The sequence below is a fragment of the Anolis sagrei genome, chromosome 3, assembly GCF_037176765.1.
Source record: "Anolis sagrei isolate rAnoSag1 chromosome 3, rAnoSag1.mat, whole genome shotgun sequence".
NCBI classification, from domain to species: domain Eukaryota; kingdom Metazoa; phylum Chordata; class Lepidosauria; order Squamata; family Dactyloidae; genus Anolis; species Anolis sagrei.
Genome location: NC_090023.1, coordinates 185,494,410 through 185,512,144, shown reverse-complemented (window position 1 = coordinate 185,512,144; position 17,735 = coordinate 185,494,410). Strand labels below are relative to the sequence as shown.

The window sequence follows — 17,735 nt, the reverse complement described above, 5'->3', positions numbered from 1 at the left end:
CCACAGTTTACCCCAATTGATTCTAAATGTGCCATAGAATCTAGTTCAAAGCAAATAATCTAGATTTTATATGGCAGTGTAGAAGAGATCTTAGAGCAAATTCACTACTTCCCTGGTACTGTCTGTTTACGTTCTTGCAGGATGGGTTAGATTGCTAGAGCTTATTAAATATGACCAAACTCTTTCGGAATAAAACATTCAGGAAATAATGACTTTTCTTTTGAACAGCGGTTTAGCACACCAGAGAGGAGGTCGGCTGCGCTCTACAAAGTTACCATACATGGAGTCCCGGGTCCAGAACCTTTTACACTTTTTACTATTAGGCAAGGAACCACAGCTGCTCAGCTCCTGCATCAAGTAAGTCTACACATTGCATCTGTCCAGAACTTGATTCTGTGGTAATATAGTAATGCAAGAAATAACATGGTGGACTTTATATTAACACTACTTTTCGCAGTAGATGATAAGAATTAAAAGTCAGCTGATGTTAAAGAGTGCATATGGGTGGCATTCTTCAGTCATTCTTGGTCTAAGTTCCATCACTATAATTCTGATTTTTTAAAATACGTGTTAGAGACCCAGCATGACTCAAGTATTAGGACTGGATATTAGAAATTGAATGTGATCTATAACATTATGTAACAAATTTAGAAAAATGTTCTCTTCCTTTTTTGAAAGTATTACTTCCTGTTTAATTATGCGGGACTTACTTCAAAAGTAGTTTATTTATTTATTTATTTATTTATTTACAGTATTTATATTCCGCCCTTCTCAACCCGCAGGGGACTCAGGGTGGATTACAATGTACATATACATGGCAAACATTCAGTGCCATAGACACACAACTTGATAGACACTCAGAAACTAGTTAACAATCCAACTTTTTTCATGAGGGTATTCTGGCCACCAAGAGAGCTGTCGCTTCACCGTCCATTTGTGACACTGATGAAATACTTCCTTATTCTTTGCATGCTTGCTGGAGATTTTTATGGCCTCGTAAATTAGTTAAATTAGCCTCCCCACATAAGTGCTACCTAAATTTCCTACTTGACAGATGCAACTGTCTTTCGGGCTGCAGAAGTCGACAACAAACTACACAAATTGGTCAGAAGCTCACTCCGACCCGGACTGGTTTCGAACTCATAACCTTCAGTCAGTAGTGATCTTAATGCAGCTGACTCCCAGCCAGCTGCGCCGCAGTCCCGGTGCTACTCCAGACACTTCATTTTTGTGGCTAACACAAACTATGTTGAATTGGTTGTGACTCTAGGAGGTATTCATTTTAAAAACTATAGCAAAATGTGCTATAGCAGGGTGTCCCACAAAAACAAAGTTTTTGCAGTTTAATAAACTTTCCCCATGTTTTTATGATAGCGCCAGTTAGGAAATGATATTTATAACCCAGGAACAAAAATGTGTTACGTAGAGTCATGTTTGTTAAATGATAACATCTCATTCTTGTACTTTTGCCCCTTTTCTCCTCCAAATAATAATAATACTTTATTTATATTCCCTGAGGGGATTCAAAGCAGATTATGACATACACACATAGACAAACTGTGTTTTTCAGTGTTTTTATGAGTGACGGTCACTTGTTGGCCTGGTAGGTGTTTTGTGTCTAAATTTGGTATCCATTTGTCCAGTGGTTTTTGAGTTATGTTAATCCCTCAAACGAACATTACATTTGTTTATAAATCACTTCTCCACCCTCTCCACTGTCCCCAGAATAGTAAACAACAAAATTGCAATACTGAAACAGAAGGAAACAAACAGAAGGAAACAAATCTACTTTTCCCCATAGCTATGGGGAAAAGTAGATTTTGAAAGTCAAGGCATGCTTATAAGAAGCTCAACAAGGAGAAACTAATCTTGTCTTCCCTTGGAAGGGAGTTCCACAATTGGGGTGTTGCTCTTGGAGAAGTCCCATCTCATTTTTATAATGGGGTTGTGCATGGATCCTTTTCTCTTCATTACATCCGTTCTTTCATTACTTTCTTTTTTTTTCGGGAGCACATAACGGGAAGCTCCCTCCTGGTACGAAAATCGTCTCAACACGAAAACAAATGGGAGCTAATCATCAGCTCCTCCTCTGGGTTGTTATAGGTCTTTTCGGACTATATGTCCATGTTGTAGAGGCATGTTGCAGAGGCATTGGGTTGTTGTAGGTTTTTTCGGGCTATATGTCCATGTTGTAGCGGCATTCTCTCCTGATGTTTCGCCTGCATCTGTGGCAAGCATCCTCAGAAGTTGTGAGGTCTCACAACAGAATGATACAGATTGAAAGGGCATTTCGCAAGGCTGGCCATAAAGATTTTGCTAGTATTGTTGTTCTAATGTTTTGCTTGGACAACATGTTCTGCATTAGAATTATAGTTTCTGTCATGAAAGGGACCTTCTGAATGATGGGCCAGGCTGGCTGCCCTTGTCACAAGCGCTTGGCCTTTGTACATAATTTCTTTTTCTCAAACATTGTTGAAACGCAGAGTAAAAGCTAAAAGGGCTAAGTTCATAAGTGGAAAAAAAATCTCCAGCTGATTATCTCTACAGAGGCTGTTGTTCCAGCAGTGGGAAAATATTCTACTGTCTTGGGATTGTGAATAAAGGGTCTGGCTAAGCAAATCTGACAGCCATGAGATTAAATAGCATTTGACTTTGAAATAGTCCACTGCTCCGAGAGTAAATAGCCCCAGGAAAGGCCTCTTAAATGGATAGTTAATACAGCAAAAACATGTTTTACTGTGTGCTGGATAAACCACTAATAAAGGTTTTTTGTTGTCAACACGATCAGGTTACTAAGCGTGCAGCCTTCTGCCATTCTAATTATTATCATGGTTCGGTCTTAGATTTTGGTTGCCACAAAAAGCATTGGAACGTATCCCACCGATTATTTCTTGATGGAGGAGAAGTGTTTTATATCTAAAGAAAGGAATGAATACAGGAAACCACCATTCCAGAGGCTCCTTGGCCCGGAGGAGGAGATTGTCCAGCTCCTGAACAGCTGGTTCCCAGAAGAAGGTTACGTTGGACGGATCCTCTTTAAAACACGCGAGGAAGTGAGTATTTGCCTTGACATCTATTGCTGGCTGATACTATCAGGAGGATGGCAAAACAAACACTTTAATTACTTGGCTCAGTGTAACTTATTCTTGTTAGCAAAGAGCAATAAGAAAGGAAGTAATACAGAGCAGCCCGGCAGTACTACTAGAATAGATAATTGTGTACTGTTTAATGCATGCCTTTATGGGTACTGGCCACATGACCTTGGAGGTGTCTATGGACAACGCTGGCTCTTCAGCTTAGAAATGGAAATTAGCAGCAACCCTCAGAGTCGGACATGACTGGACTTAATGTCAGGGGAAAACCTTATTTTATGGATGAGATCCAATTAGCATACTCCTGGAGCCTAAGATTGTGTCTGCATTGCACATTTATATCAGTTTGGTACATGCTGAACATCCCTTATTTGAAATGTTTGGGACCAGAAGTATTTTGGAATTTCTATATTTATATGTGAGCTGTCATGGAGTTGGGATCCTAATCTAAACATGGAGTTTACTTACGTTTTCCTCTTATACGCAGAGCTTCAAGATAATTTTATGCCCAATATTTTAAATAAATTTGTGTACGAAACAAAGGTTTTTGTACATTGAACCATTGTGTCACAATTGGAAAAGTTTGGATTCTGGAATATTTCAGATTTTGGATATTTAAATAGGGAGTGGTTCAGAAAAACTACATCTTCATCCCCTTAAATAACACAACAGCCCCCTTATACAATATTCTTTTTGGAAACACAATAGCTTACTTTTTCATGTTTTTCCAGAACTTGAACAGCAGAAATCTCTTTCAGGAAGAGAAGGAAGATGCTGCTAGCTCTGAGGATGATAGTTTCTTTGTCCAAGTGCATGACGTTTCCCCAGAACAGCCGCGAACAGTTATCAAAGCTCCCCGCTTCAGCACAGCCCAAGATGTTATCCAACAGGTATGTGACACTGCTTCCAGACAGCCATGCCCTAAACCAGCGGTTCTCAAAGTGTACTCCGGGGAGCCCTTGGAGCTCTGCAAAACATGCTGATGGGCTCCATGGTTCCCTTCTTCTCTCCCTCCAAGCTTTCACTCCTCTTTCTTGCTCCTCCCCCTTCACCCTTGCCCCCAAAGGCATTTTCAACCTGCCTCTTTTGCTGCCAAAAGCCTTTTTTCCCTCGGCCTCCTCACTCCTAAAAGCCTTTTTTCCTCACCTCACTGTCTCCTAAGAGCGTTTCCCCCTTGGCCTGGTGAGGGCGCGGGGCAGGCAAGAGGGCCTCTGCACGAGGCCTGGCCTGGCGCGAATCCTGCCTCGCTTTCTCGCCATATGGCGAGGGCGTGGGGCAGGTGAGGGCGCAGGGCAGGCGAGGGGGCCTCCGCGTGAAGAGTCCACAGAGTTCACAGAAGATTGGTGTCCTTGCTGTTGTATAAATAAGTTTTCTATCCACCGACCAAATCCATTTACAATTTAAAGTATTAAAATACATGAAGGAATCCAGCAGCATCTTTGACAATAAGTGGAGAAATTAGTTGCAAATGTAGCATTGCTAACAGAGAGTGACAAGATTGCTGTTTTTAATACAATGGCTGATAGTTTGTTGATGAATTAAAATCTTATAAGTCAGACTTACGATGTTATAATCCACTTTATTTGTCATTGCAGAACTCAGAATTCACTTTCAACTATACAATAGGTAAAATCCCTCCCAGCCAACCTTTTCTTGGGGCATCTCCCCAAATCCAGCTGTTTCTTGGTTGGGAGAGAGAAAGCAGCATACATGTATCCATCTCCAGAGACCTCCATAAGATCTTCCTGGAGGTTCCCGCAAATGCCTCCTGTTGTGTATTCAGCTTGAGCAAAATAGCTGGATGTTTGTTTGCTGTCCCCTCTACCCTCCATCAGCAGGAAATGGCTGGATTTGGGGGACTGCCACTGGGAAAATGAGTTTTGGCCGATTGGATAGGAGAGGAGATTATTACACTATGTAACAAAATTTGAAGAAAAAAATCTGTTCCTGGTTTGAAAATGTTATTTCCTGTTTAATTGTGCGATACCAACATTGAAAGTAGTTGCCATACTACAGAAACTTTTTGTGGCTGCCACAAATTATGTTGAATTGGTTGAGACTCTAGAACAGTGGTTCTCAACCTGTGGGTCCCCAGATTTTTTGCCTTCAACTCCCAGAAATCCTAACAGCTGATAAACTGGCTAGGATTTCTGGGAGTTGTAGGCCAAAACACCCAGGGACCTACAGGTTGAGAACCACTGCTCTAGAAGATATTCTTTGAAAAAGTAGAGCAAAATGATTGCAGGATGTCCTGCCAAAACAATTTTTTGAAGTATAATAATAATAATAATAATAATAATAATAATAATAACGTTTATTATATTCCACCCTTCTTCCTGAGGGGACTCAGAGTGGATTACAACATGTAGAATCAAAGAGTTGGAAGAGACCTCATGGACCATCCAGTCCAACCCCCTGCCAAGAAGCAGGAATATTGCATTCAAATCACCCCTGACAAATGGCCATCCAGCCTCTGTTTAAAAGCTTCCAAAGAAGGAGCCTCCACCACACTCTGGGGCAGAGAGTTCCACTGCTGAACGGCTCTCTCAGTCAGGAAGTTTTTCCTCATGTTCAGATGGAATCTCCTCTCTTGTAGTTTGAAGCCATTGTTCCGCGTCCTAGTCTCCAGGGAAGCAGAAAACAAACAAACACAGGCAAACATTCAATGCCTTGTTACAATGACATACAATGAGACACAAATACACAAACTAAGGCAAAGGCTTCACCTTTCAGTTCCAGCTCTGGAGGCAGTGCTCATCTCTGGCTCTGGGGGAGGTGCTCTTCCTCCATTTCCAAGCTGAGAAACCTGCGTCCTTCCTTCCTTCACTTTTTGCTTCCATCCTTCCTTCTCTTTCCTTCTTTCCTTCCCTCCCTCTTTCTCTCCTTACTTCCTTCTCTACCTCCTTCCCTCCTTCCTTCCTTCCTTCCTTCCTTCCTTCCTTCCTTCCTTCCTTCCTTCCTTCGCTTTTTGCTTCTATCCTTCCTTCTCCCTTTCCTTCTTTCATTCCCTCTTTCTTTCTTTCTTTCTTTCTTTCTTTTTTACTTTCTTTCTTTCTTTCTTTCTTTCTTTCCCCCCTTCCTTCCCTCCCTCTTTCTTCCCTATTTCTGTATCGTCATTTAGCTTTTCGTCATTTAGCTTTTTGGGGTTTTTAAGTCATTTGCGCTGTTTTGGGGTTTTTTTTATGAGTGATGGTCACTCCTTGGTCCGTTAGGGTTATAGTGTCCAAATTTCGTGTGAATTCGTCCAGTGGTTTTTGAGTTATGTTAATCCCACAAACGAACATTACATTTTTATTTATATAGATATGGTTTGTCTACTTACTGGAAACTCAGAAATGCGAAAGCCAGTAAGGTAAAGTATTTGTTTCAGGCTCTTGATGCTCATTACGTTGTGCAAACATCCAGTCCCATAGTCACTGACTAAGCAGGTGGGAGGATACGGAGGTTTTGTCTTGTATTCTGTTTAGGACTCTAGTGGTTGCTACAGATAAGTGTCAAACTGTACATTGATTCCTTCTGTAGATCCTTCAGCTTGATGAGATTTGCCTAATGAATAAATGGAATTTCGGTTTTGCTTCCATTTTATTTTCTCAAATAGACTTTATGCAAGGCCAAATATTCCTACAGTATTCTGAGCAATCCCAACCCAAGTGATTATGTGCTCTTGGAGGAAGTGACAAAAGAGTCGACAAGCAAAAAATCCTCCACGTCCAAAACGTCTCAGAGGATTCTTTCTGATCAAGAATGTGTGTTTCAGGCTCAGAACAAGTGGAAGGGAGCTGGGAAATTTATCCTTAAACTTAAAGAACAAGTTCAAGTAAGTATATTGCTGAAGACTTTTGATAAGCTTTACCATTTTTTGTTCAGTAAGACCCTATGACATGACTGAAAGCAAGATTTTACTGAAAACCAGTGGAGCCCCCAGTGGCACAATGGGTTAAACCCTTGTGCCGACAGAACTGCTGACTGAAAGGTCAGTGGTTTGAATCTGGGGAGTGGGGTAAGCTCCCATCTGTCAGCTCTAGCTTCTCATGTGGGGACATGAGGTAAGCCTCCAACAAGATGGTAAAACATTTGGGCCTCCCCTGGGCAACATCCTTGCAGACGGACAGTTCTCTCACACAAGAAGCTACTTGCAGTTTCTCAAATCTCTCCTGACACAAAAAAAACCCAAAACAAACAGGAGAATTCTTTTCAGACCATGCTGTACAAATCCTCCCTGCCCTCCCTTCAAAAAGTCTAACCATCATTGCCCATGTCAACAGAAGGAGTAGCCCAGCAGAACATGCAGTGGAGCATTAGGTTCTTCCTACCCATTGTAGCATCTCAGCCACAACATGTTTTCTTTATCTATGTGTGCATGCTGTGTTTCTGTTATATATATGTGGCGCAGCTGGATGGGAAGTCAGTTGCATTAAAATCACTACTGACTGAAAGGTCATGAGTTTGAAGCCAGCTTGGGTCAGAGTAAGCTCCCAACTATTTGTCTAGCTTGCTGTCGACCTTTGAACCCCCAAAGACAGTTTCATCTGTCAAGTAGGAAATTTAGGTACCACTTATGTGGGGAGGCTAATTTAACTAATTTATCAATCAGGGGTGCAATATTCCTGCTTCTTGGCAGGGGGTTGGATTGGATGGCCCATTAGGTCTCTTCCAACTCTATGATTCTATGATTATGACGCCATAAAAATCACCAGCAGCATGCAAAAGAATGAGGAAGTACTCCATCGACGTCACTAGTGGACGGTGAAGCAACAGCTCCCCCCAGTGGCTGGAATTCGAAGCATACCCTCATGAAGCTGGAAAGTTAAATAGCCTCTGTGTGTCTGTCTATATATGTTTTGTGTCTATGGCATTGAATGTTTGCCGTTTATATGTGCATTGTGATCCGTGGGATGAGAATGGTGGAATATAAATACTGTAAATAAATAATAAATATTATGTAAGTATAGTTACAGATAAGCATAGCACAGTGTAAGTGAACTCTGATTGCTGGATAGTCTGTAAATACAATAAATCAAGGAACAAGCTGATCACATCCTTACTATTTCTATTGCTTTGTTTGATCTGATTTGTAGACAAGCCGAGATGACAAAAGGAAAGGCATTTCATTTGCTAATGAACTCAAGAAATTAACTAAATCAAGTAAGCAGTACAGAGGCTTTATCACGTCGCCTCTTCAAACATCTTCGGAAAGTCTCCCAAGCAGAGATGACAAGACAGCTTGTGGTTTGACTTTCAGTGACACTCTGGAGTAGTCGCCTGCAGAGTTTTGTTTTCAGGTAGGAAATGATTGGGGTCTCTTTCAGATCTATAATACCATATGTGTGTTTGTCTGAATCATATATATTGTAGAGATGTGTTCATTATAAAGTGTTATTTATAATGTGTTTAAACTGTATTTATAATGTTTATTATAGAGTGTTTAATGTACTGTGTTGAATCTGTATTTATGTATTACATTTATTGCCATAGCCTAGCTGTGAGGGATAGGTTGCCATGGTGACAAGACAAGGCAGAAGAGGAGGTGGGCGGAGCTTAAGGAGAAAAAGGTTGGAGTGTGGCAGTTAAGCTCCAGTCCGGTGGAGGAGACCCGGAGAAGAGCAGAGCCAGTTAGTTAGGGCTCTGTTGTGAAGCTGTGAGAATTCAGCAGTTCTTAGAATTTGTGAATATTTCTTCAGCAAGAGAGCTGAAGGTGTTACCTTGTTAGATTACTTAGGTTAAAGAATCTAACAGAGGGGGTTTTAAGGATCGCCAGTAAGGAAAGACTGGTGATCAGTGGTTTGTTCCGAGTATAGGGCAAACAGTGTGGACATTCACAATAGGGAACTCTGGAATAGTATAAGCACTTCACTAAAGAAGGAGTTTGTAGATTTGTAACATTCAGAAGCCTGAAAGTATCTCAAACCAGCCATTTTGTAACATCAAGCCTTGTGCCAAGTTCAAACTCTCAAAACTGCAACAATTACGTTCTGTTAACAATAAAACTTGTTCTCTTTTTATTTCAAACCTGCCTCCTCCATTGCTGTTATGCTTGGTACATTCCACACTACCAAAATCACCTCACAACCCAACTAAAGATAAACAGAGACATAAACCAGCGTCTCAAAACATATTGGTGGCAGCTTAATTTAAAAGAAGGTTCCTCACAGAACATTGGTGGCATCTAGTGAGATTAGCCCTGCTTCATTACATTTTTGGGTTGACAAGCGGTGGGATTAACGCTTCGTTACATTTTTGGTGGCAGACGACGGGATTCGAGTAACAACTGATCGAGTGCCTTAAGTTTGATTTTAAAATAAGTTGTGAGGTAAAAGTTGCTGAAAAATGGCTACCAGGCGGCAGAGAAAGCTGGCTGAGGAAAGAGAGGGAGACATAGGGGAAAGCTCGAGCTCTGGGTCAGAGACAGAGGCAGTGCCTATGACAGAAATGGCTTTTAAGTACAAATTGGAGATGAAACGATTGGAAATGGAGGCAAAAGAAAGACAAAGGGAGAGAGAACTGGAGATGGAGGCAAAACAAAAAGAGAGAGAACTGGAGATGGAAGAAAGACAAAGAGTGAGAGAATTTGAACGGGAGTTAGAATTGAAGAGAATGGAGTTTGAGCTAGAAAAACAAAGATTGACTTTGTCTCAAACATCCAGTGATGTTCAGGAAGGGAGATCTGGAGGGGATACCCCAGATTTGATGAAGAAATTCCCGAAATATACCAAGGAGGATTGTCCAGAGAAATTCCTAATATCTTTTGAAAGATGTTGTCATGATTTTGGAGTGGCTAAGGAAAAATGGATGACATACCTTAGGCCACAGATAAGTGGGAAACTTTTGCAGATTTATGGACAGATGCCGGAGGAGTCTTGTAGAGACTATGATCTGTTTAAGAAGCAGGTTCAACAGGAATATAGATTAACTCCTGAATATTATAGATTTAAGTTCAGGACGTTGAAGAAAGATAAAACTCAAAGTTTTGCTCAGGTGGCCTCTAGATTGTCTCAACTGTTTGATAGTTGGATAAAGACGTCTGAGGTAGAAGATTATAATCAGCTGAGGGAACTTTTGAAATTGGAACAATTTTTCCAATTAGTTCCTTATGAAATTCGTTGGGTGATTCAAGATCGCAAGCCATCCACGATTGTAGAGGCAGCAGGTATGGCGGATCAAATAACAACCTTAAAAGAAGGATTTAAAAGGGAAGATCTGCCAGGGGACAAAAGAACAAACAGGCAGCCATTTTATTCACGACAAAAGCGCCCACAGCAAGAAAAGGGTGCTGACTTAGAAGACACCACCTGTAGGAGGCAGAGTGTAATAAGACCAACTGCTCCTGAGGTAAAACGACGGTGCTATCTATGTGGAGAATGGAATCATTTAAAATATCAATGTCCCTTGTTAAGGAAAGAGAAAACAACCCTCTTTGTGAATAAAATGAAAGAAACACCAAGGGCAGAAGCAGATACTGTTCCAAAGGAGAGTTCAAGCTCAGAACCTCAAGAGAAACAATGTCTGTTTATCCTGTCAGGCAGCCCATCTAAGGACTACTTAGAAACCATTTCTATTGATCACAAAGACAGGAAAGCACTCAGAGATACAGGTTCCGAAATATGCATAGCGCATCCCGAAATAATACCTCAGAGATTTCAGCAACCAACCTCTGAAGTAAGATTAAAAGGTTTAGGTCCCGCGATCCCGACACCCGTGGTGACCTTGCCAATAGAATATAAAGGATGGAAGGGTGTGTGGGATTTTGCAGTCAGTCCTGACATACCATATCAATGTTTAATTGGAAATGATTTGGCTGAGGAGATTAAATACTGTAAGATGGCGTATGGGGAGAAAGAATGTAACAATGAAAGCCCTGAACAGAAAGCCCTGTGTTTTGCCATACAACAAGATGGGGACGAGAAGCCAGAATCTAGCACTACGGTTGCTGAGCTTTTTAAGAAGACAGGAGGAGTCAAAGAAATTCAACAGGAACAAAGAGCAAAGGAACAACCCTATAGATTTATTGCTGAAGATGGTGTTCCAAATATAAAGTCAGAAGTGTACAGCCAAAAGAGACCATGCAAACGAGGAACAAGCCCTGCAGCAGAGCCGATTCCAGTGGCTGATTATTTGAGAGCCAGTGAAGGGAATATAGAAACAATAGGTCTGGAAAGACAAGTGATAAACTCTGAGGAGAAAGAGGAATCCTTGACCTTAAAAGATGCATTTCCTTCAGCTCCACATAAAGAAATTACCTCAGCCGAACATTTTGACAAAGACAATAAAATAAGAGTAAAAGAGAGAGCTAAAGGAAAACAAACTCTGGATGTGACAGTAGAAGCTGATGCGAGTTCAGAATATCCAGGGGTCTTCTGTGAAACAAAGATCCATACATCTGAAGAGAAAGTAAACAGAAAAAGAAGATTTGGCCATGTGTCGGAAGAGAGATCTCCTTTATCCTTGAACGGAGAGGAAAGAGAGAATAAAAGCCAAGCTGATAGACTGACAAGAAAACTAATATACACAGACTATATTGGTGATGATAAAAAGAAAAAGCTGCAATTTCTAACTTTGGAAGTTTGTCCAGATAGCAGTGATGAGCTTGCCATGAAGAAGGACAATATTCGTGTTCGTTCTTCCAAGGACAGTGAGTTCTCTTCAGTGCCAAGAAAAGATGCTCGAGGAATTCCAGATTATTCACTACAACCTGATGCTTCATGGAAGCAAGCCATTGTTCAAGCCCTGAAAATCGATGGAAGCAGAACTGTTCCTGATAATTGGAAGGTCAGACAAAAGAAGAAACCTAAAAAGAAGAAACGAAGAAGTGGAAAAAAAGAAGCTAAAAGATCATCATAAAGAGACATTGCTGTGGACAGTTGGTCCAGTACAACCGAGGCTGTGTTTGAACCATGGGACATTGGACACTAAGACATCTATGTCAATGATCAAATGTGAGAGTTTAACTATTGTGTGGGCTATTAACAAAGTGGGACCATATGTATGGAAAAAAGTTGTGGTATGGTATATAGATAAATGTCTTATAAATTGACCAGACTAGGTAGAAAGTCAATTATATATGTTAATGAGATAGAAACACATTTGGACAAGGATATTTGATGTTGATATGGAGAATTGGATAGAGGATGATCACAGGTAGATCCAAATTATATAAAGGTAATGTATGTGTAATATAGTATAAAATAGTATAGTATAATATTTAAACAAAATGGGTATACTGTTTTATTATAGACTTATAAAATATATGATGTTATTACAGTGGTGAACTGTATATGTTTCATACCATAGATATAAGATATAATCCCATTATAATAAAGTGTGGTAGGTATATATGTTTTACAATAGGCAATAGATATTTACGAATATATGTATAAGTATAAAAATGTGAGACTTTGATACCACATCCATAGATGATACTAGAATTTCATAGGTTAAAGGTTTGTATGTATGGTAATTGAAATATACTTAACCATAATATGTTTCCCTTTCAGAATTGATATATATGTATTTATTGTTGGATAATATGTGGAATTATTTTTTTTGCCATTCTGGGACTGGGAATGGTCCAAAAAAATAATATTTCTGGGGGGGAAGGTGTAGAGATGTGTTCATTATAAAGTGTTATTTATAATGTGTTTAAACTGTATTTATAATGTTTATTATAGAGTGTTTAATGTACTGTGTTGAATCTGTATTTATGTATTACATTTATTGCCATAGCCTAGCTGTGAGGGATAGGTTGCCATGGTGACAAGACAAGGCAGAAGAGGAGGTGGGCGGAGCTTAAGGAGAAAAAGGTTGGAGTGTGGCAGTTAAGCTCCAGTCCGGTGGAGGAGACCCGGAGAAGAGCAGAGCCAGTTAGTTAGGGCTCTGTTGTGAAGCTGTGAGAATTCAGCAGTTCTTAGAATTTGTGAATATTTCTTCAGCAAGAGAGCTGAAGGTGTTACCTTGTTAGATTACTTAGGTTAAAGAATCTAACAGAGGGGGTTTTAAGGATCGCCAGTAAGGAAAGACTGGTGATCAGTGGTTTGTTCCGAGTATAGGGCAAACAGTGTGGACATTCACAATAGGGAACTCTGGAATAGTATAAGCACTTCACTAAAGAAGGAGTTTGTAGATTTGTAACATTCAGAAGCCTGAAAGTATCTCAAACCAGCCATTTTGTAACATCAAGCCTTGTGCCAAGTTCAAACTCTCAAAACTGCAACAATTACGTTCTGTTAACAATAAAACTTGTTCTCTTTTTATTTCAAACCTGCCTCCTCCATTGCTGTTATGCTTGGTACATTCCACACTACCAAAATCACCTCACAACCCAACTAAAGATAAACAGAGACATAAACCAGCGTCTCAAAACATATTGGTGGCAGCTTAATTTAAAAGAAGGTTCCTCACAGAACATTGGTGGCATCTAGTGAGATTAGCCCTGCTTCTTTACATTTTTGGGTTGACAAGCGGTGGGATTAACGCTTCGTTACATATATCTATCTATATCTATGGCTGGATGGCTCTTTGTTAGGAGGGCTTTGATTATGTTTTCTTGCCCTGGGGAAGGGAGTTGGGCTGGATGGCCTTAAGTATTTTCTGTTGGTCATGGGGGTTCTGTGTGGGAAGTTTGCCCCAATTCTGTCATTGGTGGGGTTCAGAATGCTCTTTGATTGTAGGTGAACTATAAATCCCAGTAAATACAACTCCAAATGTCAAAGTCTATTTCCCCCAAACTCCATCTATGTTCATATTTGGGCATATGGAATATTTATGCCAAGTTTAGTCCAGATCCATCCTTGTTTTAGTGCATAGTGTGACGGTGCGTCAGGCCCCACTTGTATGTAAATATACAGTTGAATTGTTTGGCTATCTACTGCTTTCTATCAGTGTTGTTTTGCACTGGTTGAATTGCTCCCCCAGCCCAATTTTTTGGCTCCGCCCCTTCCTGGGGAAGAGGGCAGTGCTTTCTTTTCATTCCACCATCAAACAACTCAGCAGATGGACGTGAGAAAGGCTTGACTCTAAAGCCCTCAGTCAAGTCATCTCTTACCACCAATTCTTAAGTTTGTACTCTTAAGATTCATGCTTCATGCCCAGTTCACCCTGGACGACGTTGCGGAATCTTAAGTGCCTTCAAACCAGTCCTTTGGCATCAAGAGGAAGACTTTGTGTACCTTCAATATAGGCTATTGGACTGGGGTTGTGAATGTTCCGACTTTCACAGCCATTGAGAAAGAGGGAACTTGGAAAGCTTCTCAGCTGGAAAACTCCTTGGACCCAAGCCTCCAGAGACTGTGATGTATGTTTTCTTTACCCCTTTTGAAACATCAAGTTTATGCCTAAGGAAGATAACTCTTTGTGAACAATAAAGCCTATTTCGAGTTATCTAGTGTCTTGATCCTTGAGAGTTCCAGTTCTCTAAAGGAGAGCAAGAAGCAATCCCCTGGGGAAAAGATGCCACGTCCATGTTTCTTTCACTAAGATCTATAGCCCTCAGGTGCGATGGCATATATAGCGCTCTCTGGATGTAGGTGAACTACAACTCCAAAACTCAAGGTCAATGCTCACCAAACCCTTGTAGTGTTTTCTGTTGGCCGTGGAAGTTCTGTGTGCCACGTTTGGTTCAGTTCCATTGTTGATGGAGTTCAGAATGCTCTTTGATTATAAGTTAACTATAAATCCCTGCAACTATAACTCCCAAATGACAAAATCCATTTTTTTTGGAGTGATGGTCACTCCTTGGGTTAGTAGGTGTCTTGTGGCCAAATTTGGCGGCAATTTGTCCAGTGGTTTTTGAGTTATGTTAATCCCAAAAACGAAAATTACATTTTTATTTATATAGAAGTGTACACCATACATTTCTCCCTGTTGTTTGACACTTATATTTTTTCCTCCTAATTCCAGAAAGTTACAAAGAAGAGAAGTCGCACTAAAGAGAAGCTGAGAAAACCCCAAAGACATATTCATACCTTTGCCCTCTTCTTTGAGCTGCCTTTCATTTGTAACTGGACCATGTCTATATACGACACAGGCCTTCAATTGGAGCGGGAAATAGCTGGAGGGGATTGGCGCCCCACTTCGGTGCCACCCTGAAGCTGCTTGTGGCGGCAAGAGCCGGTTCTGTGAGCGATCAAAGAGAAGCCGTGGGGTTGAGACTTTGCTAAGACGCCCCGGAATCCTTTGGAAATGATCCCTTCTGTCTTTACATTCACTACCTTTGGGCAGGAGAACGAAAGCAAGCACCTTAGATTGTCCTTAACGAACAGCATCCAGCCTTTTTCAGAATAGAAGATTTCGGTGATGCATCTTAAGGGAAAATGAAGGTTGAGGATGTATCTGGTGTGTGTTCTGTAAACATGATGCACTTTTGAAAGCTCTTTCTAAATACACACGTGATAAGTAGGTGTAGGTACATCGTAACTCACAGATTTGAATATGGTGAATGTGTCTGCTTAATAATGTCAGTGTACAGTAGCCAGTATACATATTTTGGTAGTCGGACTTGTTGATAAGTTAGGAACCAGTTTTGGTCGTGCAATGTACCTTAGCGTTTCTGTTCAAAACAACACTATTATTATTATTATTTATTTAAATATCCCAAGGTATGTGCCACTGTACAATGTATTTATCATGCCTTGCTTTAGAGAATTCTATCTATCTTTACAGAACAAAAACCTATTTCTCAGTTTAGAGGAGATGTGTTTAATTTTATTGAGAAGTATATTCAGGAAACACAATCTGTATGCTTCATATCTCAGTAGTAGAGCAATATTAAAAGTGTTTTGAGAGAGAGAGAGAAAAAAAATAAACGAGAGCTTTACTTCCGAGTGTATAATGAAAATCTCAAAATAATGTCACGGTAAGTAAAAGTCTGCTTTGAAAATATTTTCATTCGTTGCTGTAGAGGGCCGTCTTATTTCAACCCTTAAACTTAGAAAGCGGACAATTCAATTTCCATGTTTTTTTTGTATAATAAAATCTTGCTGTTTCTGTTTACATAGAAGTACTTGTAAAAATCTGTATATGTTTGCAAAATCAAAGGCTTTGGTTGTTTTTATAAGGGCTGTTAGCACTGGCTGTAAGTTTTCTGCTTTGTTGATATTCTGTTAAGAGCAATTTCGCATTGCACCCATAAAGCATGCAAGAATGAAATGATCACTGAGGTTCTCTTACTTTTATTAGTTACTAGCTTACATGCCTGGTGTTTCGTGGATGTCGGAGGGCCCGCTGTCACCTCTGCTTTCATCCCTTCTTCTCTTTCCCTCCCCTCATACCTTTTCACCTTTCTTTTCTCTTCCTTCCCCCTCTTCTCCATTCCTTTTCTTTCTTTCTTTTCTACCCCCTTCCCTCCTTTCCCTTTTTTCTGAGTCTGAAAAGGTCTATTTCACAATGTCTCCATGTTGGTTTTTTTGTCATGTCAGGAACGACTTGAGAAACTGCAAGTTGCTTCTGGTGTGAGAGAATTGGCCGTCTGCAAGGATGTTGCCCAGGGGACGCCTGGATGATTTGATGTTTTTATCATCCTTGTGGGAGGCTTCTCTCATGTCCCCGCATGAGGAGCTGGAGCTGTGAAATAGACCCTTTCTTTCTTACTCTCATATCTTTTTCCCTTTCCTTTCTCTTCCTTCCCTCCCTCCCTTCTCCATTCATTTCCTTCCTTATTTCTCTCTCCCTACCCTTCCCTCCTTTCTCCTTTGTTTGGCTCTGAGAGGGTTTATTTCACAATGTCTCCATGTGAAATTACCCTTTCTTTCTCTACCTTCATACCTTTTCCCCTTTCCTTTCTCTTGCTTCCTTCCCCATTCCTTTCCTTCCTTTCCCCCCCTACCCTCCCTCCTCCCTTCCCTCCTCATTTCTCCCTTTTTTGGATCCTGAGAGGGTTTATTTCACAATGTCTCCATGTGAAATAGACCCTCTCTTTCCCTACCATCATACCTTTTTATTTTTATTTATTTATTTACTATGCTTCTATACCACCATTCTCAGCCAGAGGGCGACTCATGGCGGTTAACAAAACACCACAATTTCCTTTCCTTTCTCTTCTTTCCTTCCCTTCTTTCTCCATTCCTTTCCTTCCTTTTTTTCTACCTACCTCCTTCCTCCCCTCCTCATTTCTCCCTTTTTTGGCTCTAAGGGGGTCTATTTCTTTCTCTCCCTCCCAAACTTTTCCCTCTTCTTTCTCTCTCTTCTTTGGTTCCAAAGCCTTCCTCTCTCAAAAACTTTCATTTTCCCTTCTGCCTTGGCTTCCTCCATTTTCTAAACCTCTTTTCCAATAGCTCCAAACCCTTTCTTCCACCCCACACCCAACGGAAACAAGCAGCAGCAGCAATAACGGTCCAAACATCCCCTCTCCCTTCCTTGGCTGCAATGAGCCTTCCAGCCATGTGCTTGGGTTTATATACAGCAATGGCTGCCAGATGCTGCAAACCCCTCCCTTACAAAAAAATGTAACCGCTGATTGGCTGGGAGGTAAGCGGTTTAGGCTTCGCCTCCCAGCACCCTTGGTTGCATTTATTTATTTTCTTTTATTTCATATCAAAAGCATTGCATAAATTAGTATAAAACTGATAAAAAATAGAAGGTGCATAGGCGGCTAAATAACTTTTGACCAAAAACAGGAAACAGCAACGGCATTGTAGCCTCCAACAATTCCTC

General features: G+C 40.7%; 1 protein-coding gene across 6 annotated transcripts in view; it reads left to right on the top strand.

The window, feature by feature from the left end:
* PLCE1 (phospholipase C epsilon 1) overlaps positions 1-16,235 on the top strand; it is a 232,807-nt gene extending 216,572 nt beyond the window's left edge. For 5 of the 6 annotated variants that reach the window (XM_067465731.1, XM_067465733.1, XM_067465732.1 and 2 more), the window contains 6 exons: positions 229-357; positions 2,844-3,053; positions 3,824-3,982; positions 6,691-6,909; positions 8,171-8,374; positions 14,985-16,235. In XM_067465731.1, the coding sequence (XP_067321832.1) occupies positions 229-357; positions 2,844-3,053; positions 3,824-3,982; positions 6,691-6,909; positions 8,171-8,350 (897 nt within the window). In that variant the 3' untranslated portion in view covers positions 8,351-8,374; positions 14,985-16,235. The remainder of the gene's footprint in view (positions 1-228; positions 358-2,843; positions 3,054-3,823; positions 3,983-6,690; positions 6,910-8,170; positions 8,375-14,984) is intronic. The other variant, XM_060768733.2, reaches the window with a different exon arrangement.
* The last annotated feature ends 1,500 nt before the right edge of the window (positions 16,236-17,735 follow it).